General features: G+C 46.5%; 1 protein-coding gene across 1 annotated transcript in view; it reads left to right on the top strand.

Moving 5' to 3' along the window:
- The first annotated feature begins 376 nt into the window (after positions 1 to 376).
- The window catches only part of YY1 (YY1 transcription factor), a 47,984-nt gene continuing 37,066 nt past the window's right edge, over positions 377 to 11,294 (top strand). The window contains exon 1 of the mRNA XM_074996518.1: positions 377 to 3,154. Coding sequence (XP_074852619.1) covers positions 2,458 to 3,154 — 697 coding nt within the window. The 5' untranslated portion in view covers positions 377 to 2,457. The remainder of the gene's footprint in view (positions 3,155 to 11,294) is intronic.

Below are 11,294 nucleotides of genomic sequence, written 5' to 3'. Positions count from 1 at the left end.
AGAGGGACCATTCCCATTGGAAAACAGTATTTTAACCGCATAATTTTTGTTTTGGATTGAATGAAACAGCTTGCTGAAAAACACTCTTCTGCATGTTTTCTCAGAATTAATTCCCCCTCCTCTTGTGCACGCAGGCAGCAACACAGCAGTAAAATTCAAGTGGACATTATCTAAAATTGCCCCATAGGAACTTGTGGCAGTTTTCAGAGATAATGCACATCCCTTACTCCAAACACTATACAATGGAAGGCAGGCCCTCATCCTGCACAGGGACCTTCTTTGGGAAGTGCTTCATTAGGGCTGCATGTATGTACAAGACTGCACTGGTGGCTCTCACTGCAAGATTGGGGCCTAAACACCCAATTCTACAAATCTTCCTTGATTTTCATAGGACTATGTCGCAAGGACTTGCAGCTCAAGCCACACTGAGGGGGAAGTATCTGAGAGGAAAGCTAGAAAGTGATTAGAAAATAGAGATACCTGGTGGTTGCAGTCTATATTTACCACAGTTTTTAAACTTTTCCATATTACATTGAAAAGCTACATGTGATTTTTCTTGTAAATTCTGATATGGTTCAATCATGTTTCATTAAGACTCTGATCATTTGAACTCTGTGATTCATGTCTGAAGTTATGCTGAACTTGGCTCAAGAATACCAGGCAAACTGCTCATGTTGGTGGAGGTGGTTATTATTTGTCCTTAGGTGGAGGAGAATGGATATGGTATGTCATCATTTTCTGAATTGGCTTAGGGCAACAGAAAAGATTTAAAGAAAACAAAACAACTTAATCATGCAGTAACTCTTACCTGTTACAATAATGTACTGGAAACTTTGCTTTAAAACAATGTTACTGTGACATTTCTGAATAAGTTAAGTCATTTTATAAGCCTTTAAAAAGAATTAATTCTTACAAACTGTAAACTTTGAACCAAATTTTAATGGACACTGTTTAATCTGTGACTGGATATCCCCCCCAAACCCTCCTGGAGAGGATGAGTTTCAAAGCAGATCCTTCACTACTGCCTTATCTGCCTAAGACTTAAAAAATAAAACAACAAAACACTCCAGCTTTTCTCACTGTACAATCATCTAATTGCAAAGACAAGAGAGTTGGGTCAGTCTGCTGCTGTTCTTAAGACTGCTGCTCAGAGCAGGTCCGGAGACAGTGAGGCTTGCCAGCAGGTTGGCGATTAGGGGTCCTACTCGTGGAGGACATGACACTCTTTATGAGGTATGGAGGAAACATCTTGTTTTCCTTTAAATGGGAAACAACAGTTTGCTACCGGTTCTTCACTTCTGACCCTAAACTGATTTTAAACAAACATTGGATTTCTCCTTCAAAAGCCAGCAGCGTGGCAGTGAGAGTAAAAATATTTATCCAAGCTTGTAAAACACTCTACGTTCACAATTGTTCCTTTCTCCTCTTACTTATCGCAATCACATCTTAAGTTACAGAGTTAGCCTGTATGGTCAAAAAACAACACAGCATTTTAAAGACTAACAAAATACGTTATTAGCCGGTGAGCTCTCCTGGGACAAACCCACTTCAGTTCACACACCACACTTAAGCGCACGTCTCCCGATTAACACGTGTATGTTGTGGCCCCAAGTGAAATCTGACGAGAGTGGGTTAACCAACACGGAAGGCGGGCGAGCCACAGACACCCTCAGCAGTAGGAACAATAAAGCACAATCCGCAGCCGCCTGCCTGACTGCCGCGCCGCGCCGCGCCCGGTTTTCTGGGACGAGAGTGCGAGCTCCCCGGCTCCAGAGCAGGTCGGAACCACAGTCAGCTCCTCCCGCCACCGCGGCCTGGCTTCCCCCTCGGCCCAGCGGGCAGGCGGGTGAAGCGGCGAGATCACCGCCTGGGGTCCGCTCAGCGCCAGGGGCACTCACAGCGCCGGCATCGAGATCCAGCTGGCAGAGCACGTACGACGAGGCCAGCACGCTGCCTGCAAACTGTCTCCGCAGGGGCGCACAACGGGAGGGGCAGCTTCCTCCCGCCCACTGTCGGCGCGGGGCTTCCGCACCAAGCGAGGATAGGCTGTGAAGAGCTAGGAGGTGTGTCCTCCGGGCTATCGATAGGCTGTTTGTGGAAAAAGGCGGTGCCTGGTGGCCAGACGCTCTCCAGTAGGCTGGCGAGCGAAGGGGGCGTGTCCCCGCCGTGAGGCGCGGTGTGATAGGCTGCTTAGCATGAGGGGGTGAGTCCCGGCGGCGGTAGCTTCCAGGGGTTGAGGTCCGTCTCGGCGGTAGCGCCGGAAGTCTCGCGAGGGAGCGTAGCCGGGATTTGGCGGCTGGCTACCTCCCTCCCTGGCTGCGAGGAGCTGCCTGGTGTTTGTGTGGAAGGGGGAGGAGAAGGAAGGGAAGCGAGAGGAGCCCGAGCCCCGTCGCCTGCCCGCCGAGGGGAGCGGACTGGACCTCCTCCCAGCCCGCTCGTCCCCTCCCTCGCCCCGCCATGGCCTCGGGAGACACCCTGTACATCGCCACTGACGGCTCGGAGATGCCGGCCGAGATCGTGGAGCTGCACGAGATCGAGGTGGAGACCATCCCGGTGGAGACCATCGAGACCACCGTGGTGGGCGGCGAGGAGGACGAGGACGAGGAGGACGAGGATGAATGCTGTGAGGAGTGCGGGCCGCACCACCCGCCCCATCACTACCACCACCACCACCACCAGCCCATGATCGCGCTGCAGCCGCTCGTCTCGGATGGGGATCCCAGCGGAGCAGGCGGTGGCGCGGCCGGCGGCGGCGGGGGGCAGCTCCACCTGCACCATCACCAGGAGGTGATCCTGGTGCAGACCCGCGAGGAGGTGGTGGGGGGAGACGACTCGGACGGGCTGCGGGCCGACGACGGCTTCGAGGACCAGATCCTCATTCCGGTGCCGGCCCCCGCCGGGGAGGATGAGTATATCGAGCAGACCCTGGTCACCGTGGCCGCCGCCGGCAGCAAGAGCGGCGGGGGCGGCGGCTCGTCCTCGGCCGGAGGCCGCGTTAAGAAGGGCGGCAGCGGAAAGAAGAGCAGCAAGAAGAGTTACCTGAGCGGGGGAGGCGGCGGCGGGGCCGAGGGCGGCGGAGGCAGGAAGTGGGAGCAGAAGCAGGTGCAGATCAAGACCCTGGAGGGGGAGTTCTCGGTCACCATGTGGGCCTCGGGTAAGTGCGCGTCGGGCCCCTCCCTCCTCGGGCCCTAGGCCCCGCCGGTGGCCCAGCAACTCTGCCCGGCCGGTTTTGTTTTGAAGGGAGGCCATGTTTTGATGTGTGTGATGGGCGCCGCCATGTTCATCGCCAGGGCAAGTATGGCGGCTCCCCCGAAAAGATGGCGGGGTCTGCGCTGCTGCTGCTCCTGCTCCTGCCCGGCTCCGGCGGGGGGAAGGAAAGATGGCGGCGGCCGCCAAGATGGCGGCGGGGGGGAGGGGGAGCGGCTGGGGAGGCAGCGCGCTGCTGGCTCCCGGACTAGGCCGCAATGGCGTAGTTACTGCAGTAGGGGGAGGCGGGGTGCGCGGGCGGGCACGGTGCGGGGCGAACCCAGCCTCCTGTCCTCGCCCCCCACTGGCTCCATCCCCGCCCCCCTCGCTTCTCCTTCTCCCCAGCTCCCTCTCTCCTGCCGGCGGCTTTCTCCCTTCCTTGCTCCCGCTTCTCCGCGGCCGGTTCTCCGCCTCTTCGCCCCCTGTCCGCGTTGGCTCCATCGCAGCCGCCTCCAGCGGCGCCCGCTCGCGCTGCGCCGGGCGGTTCCCTCCCCTCCCTTCTGTCCGCCGCGCACCCGGGCCCCATTGGGCTGCATTTTAATGCCGAACATGGGGCCGCAGTCCCGGATGACGCGTGTACTTCAGGCCGTGACCGTTACATGAGGGGGGTGGAGGGGACTAGGTGGTTGCCTGAGCGCCGCCTGTTTGGGCTCCTTCGCTGCAAGCTGCTCGTTTGGGCGGTGGGAGGTTTCGGGGCGCTGCCTGCCCAGGGGTGTGCGCCTTTGCTGCGACGAGCCACGGACAACTTGCCTAGTTCCGAGGCAGCCCAGTGGGCGAGATAGCCCCTGCAGTCAGCACTTGGCGAGAGAGGGGTTGGGAGTGTGGGTTGCTCCTATGCCTGACATTGTGGGAGGGGTGTTTGTGGAGGCTAAGAGAAAAACACCTTTTGAGGTGGTGTGTGCGCACGCTCTTCTATCTATATGTGGTGGGTGCTTGGATACCAAAGCGTTAAGGGCCTTAGACATACCCATCATAGGAGTCTGAATCTCTCAGCAGATCCAGAAGAAGGGGGTGGATCTTACGTTATAGAAGCTTTGGTCCCTGGCAGCATCTTGGAGGGTGTGGGAGGGTTTGTCTTAATGCTTGGAAATGTTTCAGCTCTGCCTTTTTCCATTTGGTAAGAGATGTGTCAGGTTTTTTCAGTTCATCAATATTTAAGGACAGTTAAAAATAATTGCACCTGACAGTTTTAGAAAAGAAGTGTGATAGGGTTGGTGGAAGGTTGTGCCTCCAAGATTAGGAATCTACCTGATTTTTCTTTCTGGATTTTCTGATCTCTTATTACATATATGTATTTTTTTTTCTTCCTCTTAGTTCTAACGTGCATTGTCCATCTAGGTAGAGTTGTTACGTGCTGGATGTTTTCTGTAGCCTGTTGGAAGGCGGGTGTTAATGTATTTGTAAATCAGTTATTTGCTAACTCTGCATACGTAATGTTTGAATATTATCCAGTCTGAGTATAATTTTTACAATACACCTTGTTCATGAAGTTACCTGTTTTTAACATGGTTCTTGCATAAATATTGAGAGAGACTGGAATTCTATCTTCCCCTGCTAACTGTTTCTAATCTTGAATATCATAATAACTTTAACAAAATTTTATGCTCTGCAACAATGGGTAAGTAGGTAGAAGAGGCAATGTGAAGGAATACAGTTCAGAGCTTGCAGCAGCAGATGTCTGTAGTGTAGCCACAGCCTATGTCTAGTTATAGTCAGTTGAAGCTACTGTCAGGATAGCTGAAAACAAATGAATAAATGGCTGGGGAACAACTGAGTATATGGGCTACAGGAGACTGTCAAAATCTGTTAGCAAGTGCTAGTGTATTTGAATTCTGCATTTCAAATTGCCTAGTAGGGTGCTTAATTAAATCTTGTTAAACATAAAGATTAGTACTTGCTTTAAATGAACTATAATGGATAAAATTAATGATTCTGATTTTTCTCTCATACATCCTGGTTTTACATTAGAGGGCAGGGGGTTGGTAACTAAAATATGAAGTCTCCCTCTCTCTCTCTCTCTCTGTCTCTCTCTCTCTCTTTTTTTAAACAACAAGAATTCCTATGTCACCTTATATACTAACAATTTTTTTGAAATTGGGTAAAAAAACTCAATAATTTACAAGCCGCAATGTTTGTGAGTATGAGGGTCTTTAATAAATAATGTCAAACCATACTTTTTGTAACCTCTCCTTTAAGAACAGTGCATGCACAATGATTTGTAATGCAGTGCATGCTTACTGCAGGACACTTACAAACTTTTTACATGTTCTGTTTCTTTGCACTTCGAGTATATGTACTGCTGTCTTCCTGACTTTTACTCCTACCTACTTTAATTATGCCAATTTTATTTCACGTTTGATTTCTGTTTTCTTTCTCGAAATGCATTTTGCCCTTCACAGCAGGAATCCTTTTCCTTTTCAGTATCAGGATTTTATTAGCAACATAATCAAAATACAGATACAGTATATTATCCCACAATGCACTGCACATATTAAAGGGGGAGTTATCAGTTACGAGATCAGAATGTGTGCTATTTAAGTATGAGTTATTCACTGTTGGGCTTTTAAAAGTTCAGCGTTTATCAAAACCTCAAGACTTTTTTTTTTTAGTTCCCAGTTACAGGATTGGGAGGGATCAAGAAGTCCTTAAAGAACTGTATGTGGCTCCAGAGCTGCGTTGCAGACCCCTCCATTGGTTTCAGCAGACTCTACTCATTAATGAGGAGAATCTGTCTCGGTTTGAGATTTTTTGAATTACACTTGCACCACTAGACTGCAGTGTCAATATGTGGTGCAATGTTGCAGGTGCTTGTTTTTAATTCTTGTACTAGTAGTCTTTTGCTAGCAATCAACAAAACTTTGTTAGGACTGTTCTAGATTGGGTCCTTACTGACGCAGTAGCATCTCTCAAATGTGGTATGTGTACAAGGCAATATCCATACTCATGAGAGACAGAGCCATGCTAACTTAACTCCTGCTGTGGACATCACTAGGACAGAGGAAGAATTCTTCCATCCACCTAGATTCTGCTTCCCACGGAGATGGATTATTTACCCCCCCATGGAAGCACCTCTTGTCAATGTAGATATTGTAGACACATCTGCACAGTGTACTTGGCTTTAGCAACATGCATAGTTACTGTTGTGAAGGTAATTGCCTACTCAATAGGCAAGTCCATCACTAGTGTGACCTATAAAAAGTTGTAAAAGCAGAGCTGGGAGTGGTTTATGGTCACATGTGCAAGTCCTGAAACTTGACAATTAAGTGTGTTTCTCAGTAGTTGGAGAGTGTAAGTAGAATGGATACCAGAATAATTTTACAAGAAGCATACCTCAAAATTTCACTTAGCGCCACTGGGTAGAAGCTTGTTAACAATATGTTGTTATCATGGTAGATAATAACATAAGAAGTTTGACACTACATAGTTCAACTAAACAAGGTTTACATTACTGGCTTTTTAATTTTTGCATCGTTGACCCTACTTAAGTTAAAACTATACGGACTGAGGAATGGTCAAATTCTTAGTTGGTTGATAAGACTTTGTGTCTTATTTAGAAATGAAAGTTCATCAAAGAGAAGATTAACCAAGCAGTATGTCAAGACACAGGTTCTGTGTGGCTTACCTCAGACTGTTTCAATGAGGAACCCAAGGGCATTTTGTTTGCAGTTGAGCTGTATGAATGAACTGCTCCTTGCCATTTATCAGTTCTGTTAAAATGACTGTTGAATTTAGGGTTTAAATCTCTTCTTCAAATGACCATTATCATACACTTGGTGAAGTCATCCATGTATAGTAATCTATTAGGTGTGAGCTTTTGTACTTATGAGCTTGATCATTTACTTTTGTTGCTTGGTTAAATCTGTTTCAGTACTGTTTGTTGTTGGTAACCATTTACGTTTCCCATAGTGCTTCTATGTTTCCTTTTGTATTCTGCCATATTAGAACTTACTTGTAAGGTTGTTTTTTTAGTTAAAATGTTAGTTTGAAAACAGTAATGCTTTATGGCGGCAGTTCGGGCTAATTTAAACTTCCCAGATATAAAACTGTACAACTTCCTTTCGTACATGGAACAGTGATCTCTGAGGTATTAAATATTTATTTCAAATCTTTGCAAATTATTATCATTCTTCAAACATGTTCCTCCTCTTAGTAGCCTATCTCTGTACTGTCTGAAGTTTATCTCCAGTGTATCCTGTAGGTGTCGTTCGTGATTGGAGAAGATTTTGTGTAATGAGTGGTACGTACTATTCGCACCAGTGAAGAAAAGGCCCCAACCTTGTGTTACAGGAATGCATGCTTTTAATTTTTAAATATAAACTTTAATGTTACTGAATTTTAAATTCATTGCTGTTCATCTGTCTAATGGATATGTCAAAATCTGTAGCTTACTGACCTGATGCTTTTTATTATACCTGTTTTGGGTTTTTCGTTGCTCACTTCTGACCCTACGCTTCAAAATTGCTACTGTAGTAGCACCTAGAACAAACATGGCAAAAACGCAGCCTGTGACTACATGTTTATTAATTATCTAAGTGCAGTGCTGTGGCTCCTGGTGCCTTCTGGGAGGCGTGGTTTCCAGGTTTGCATGCCGACAATTGGCTTCATAGGATTGCAGGGAGGAGTGGTGGGTTTTTGTTTTGTTTTTTTTTTCTTTTCTTTCTGCGTACTCGTCTTTTTCCTGTCCCTGGTGTGTCTAATCACAGCAGTCTGCTTTTGCAGTCGAATGTGCAGATTGGTGAGTTTAACTGGAGACTGCTGTTCAGAACCTTTAGCAGCGGAGCCTCATGCTGGAGGGGCTGTTGGGTGAAGAGAACAAGGCCATGGTGGGTGGGTTTCAGCCTGGCTGGCTCCTGAGCAGGGGGTCTGTTTGCCCCATGTGGCCTTGCATCTCTCCCACTGTCGCAGGCACTTGTAGGGAGGCCTCAGGCTGCCTCCCCTGGGGCGAGTTCTTACCCCGTGGGGATGTGTCTCTCTGCCTTGGCAAGGGGACTGGTGTGGGGCCCTGCTGTGTGGTTGCAGCCAGAGGGGCGGTAATGCTATGTTCCCGGGAGTGTGCCCCTTTGCTTGGGGGTGCTGGATTGCATGGCTGGAGGTGGACGGGGTGCACTGCTGGGGCAAGCTCAGATCCTGTGGGTCTTGGTGCTGCCAAGCTTCATGCCTGGCTCTGATCTTGGTGCCTGCCACCGGAAGGGCCTGGTGGCGTCCAGGGTTTGGATTAGCCCATAATGAGGGTGCATACCTAGGTGGCTGGGTGGGGGGATTGGGAGTTATAGCAGTGGAGATGGGTCAACAGGTTTTTGCATCTCTTCTGGCAGTAGCTGGTGCCACTTGGCACTGTCATTGCCTGGTCTCCGAGGAGCGTGCCTCTGAGGCAGTTTAGGGGTGACGTCGTATGAAGGCCATAAGAAGGATTTGGGGAAAGATTGATTGTAGAGGGGTGTGCTTCCTGAATGTCCTGCAAATATTTGATGTGGGTTTTAGTGTAGGGCGGTGGGTGACACCTGAAGGGGTTATCAGTCGGGTTTTGTTACGTTGAAGAAGGTTCTTTCAGGGAATCTTGGTGGCCTGGTTTAGGGTGCTCTCTAATTCTTTGGTGGAAGTCCTTGTTTGGTGAAAGCAGTTTGTTAGGGTGTATATCCCAGACTTTCTTTTCAGAACTGTTAATAAAATTGTAAAACAACAAACTTCATATTAAGTATTCTCAATTAAAATTATTATAGTTAAACAAGACCTGAAAAAGTTATAAAATATAACTAAAACATAAATTATGCTTTTCCTGGAGAAAAGGTGCACAAACGGGTGTGTGGGGGGGGCCCACAATTACCCCCTGCCTGGAGGGGGCCCTCTGTTGCCTCCGTGTAGCTTCTGTTCTGGTATGCTGCACTGCCTGCTGGATGTGAGGTACTAGGGGTGTGTCAGGGTATGCATGAGGAAGAAGTCCACAATTTCCTAGCAATCCTTAGACTCAAATCTGTTCCATACTTCTCCCACACAGCAGTCTTTCAGGCTCCTTCCCTTTCCTTCACTCTTCCCTTAACCCCCCACCCTCCACCAAAGCTTTTCCTTCTGAGGTATGCAGGGGATGTATTATAGTTTAAATGACTTGCTCAAAGTTCTATATTAGTATGCTTTATAAGGAATCTGTCAAATAATTTCCCAAACAGTGTGGTGGTGGTTGTTGGTTTTTTTTTTTTTTTGTTTTTTGTTTTGGTTGGGGGACGGGGGGAGGCCAGGAGGAATAGTATGCATTGTTAAGACGTGCTTGCTGACAGGTGCTTTGAAATACGTTCCCAAACTAATTGCGACTGGTGTGCTTGTAGTGTCTTGTTTAGATGCAGAATTTCTAATTTTTTTTGTCACAGAATTCCCCCCCGAGTACAAATTGTAATGGGACAAAATACACAAACTATAAACATATTATTATTCTTGATAGTGTTATAGTTTCTTCTCAGTTGGCTTCTTAAGTTTTATTCTGAGACTTCTTACTGAAGTTAGTGGGTAGGTAGTTATGCTCAGCCTCACTTAAAAAGAAGTTTTGACTTGAGTTTTGTGGGCTGTTTCTTTCTCTAGCACCTAGTGCTGCCTGTCATTAGGAGCACAGGAGCTGCCATATTTAGCAGATTGGACATCTATTTTCAGGAAGATGCCTGACTCATTCTTTAAGAAGGAGCAAAAATCTCAATGGAATGGAAAATTATGAAATGAGGTATTTTTAGGGAGAACTTATTGCCAGTTGAGGCAAGTAGTAAGTGGCCTATGCCCTTAAGCAAAGGACAGTAACACTTTCTAAATCCTGATTTGTAAAACAATGGATTTTTTTCGTATTATTTGTATAAGCTGTCAAACTTGTGACAATTTCACAGGCTATCTGTACACTATACATACAGGTTGAACCTCTCTAACCTGGGACTTTTGGGACATGACCATTGCTGAATCAGAGAATTTGCTGAACCATGTGAGGTCAATAATTGTCTAGAGGCTTTACCAACACTTCTGCTACTTAGTGAACTCTTAGACATTTTTGGGGTAAATTAGAGATAAACAGCACAAAACACAGAGGCCCAGGACTGGTGGCTGTAAACAAACTTTGAGACAGTAGGAAACTTGATCACTCCTATGATAAGCGGACATCTAGCTAACTGAAACTACACTGGACCAGGAATTTTTCTTAACTAGAGAGATTCAACCTATATTTCCTTTCGTCTGTTTGAAATACCATGTCTTTCAATAATGTGGGAAGGTCTTATATTTGTAACTTCGATTATTTTAAATACCTATAAATATTTTTTGTTAATGGTTGAGTTTGACTTCTCTCGCATCAAAATGAATGCACACACAACATACCTAAGAACCCCAGAAGTCCTACAGCAAAACAAGATATCAGATTTCATGTTCCTGATCTTTCTGCAGGGAAAGAACACTTCATGATCTATTTGGAAGTTCTGAATCAGATGCAAAGGATTTTTATGCTGGATTTGTAAATAGTTCCTTTTCATATTTATACATTTGTGGTAACAGCATCCTATACAGCCTGAAAGGTTAGAGTCCTATAAACTGTTTCTACATTCAGGAAGAGGTTAAATGGTCCAGTGAAATACAGAAAAGGTCTTTTTGCCATCTTAAGTTGAAAATGGAATTCTGACTTAAGCTTCAGGTAGTTTACAAAGCTTTGTGACATTTCAGTGCTTGAGATAGCAGTTATTAAAATGGATTTGGAATGGCAATGAGGAGGTAAGGCGTGAAATTTAATTAGAATGACTTAAAGTTGGTAATTTTGTTCTTCAGCCGCCACAGCTAGAAATGAATGTGGTACACCACTGAATTGGTGAGCATTCTGTCTTTCCAGCAGTGGGCAGCATTCATTTCTAGTTGTGCTCGCAGAGAAAAGTACCAATCCAGGATTTAGACCTCAGACCAATGTGAAATTTCCTATCCTAGCTTATTGTCCTTCATTAACAGAGGTTGTATCTGTGAATGATGGGAAGAACACACCTCTTCAGCACTTTGCTTAGTAGCTGACAATGTGTTCTGCTTTGCTTAATGCTGAT

This window comes from Carettochelys insculpta, chromosome 6 (genome assembly GCF_033958435.1).
Source record: "Carettochelys insculpta isolate YL-2023 chromosome 6, ASM3395843v1, whole genome shotgun sequence".
Taxonomy (NCBI): domain Eukaryota; kingdom Metazoa; phylum Chordata; order Testudines; family Carettochelyidae; genus Carettochelys; species Carettochelys insculpta.
This window is presented reverse-complemented; position numbering and strand designations above follow the sequence as displayed.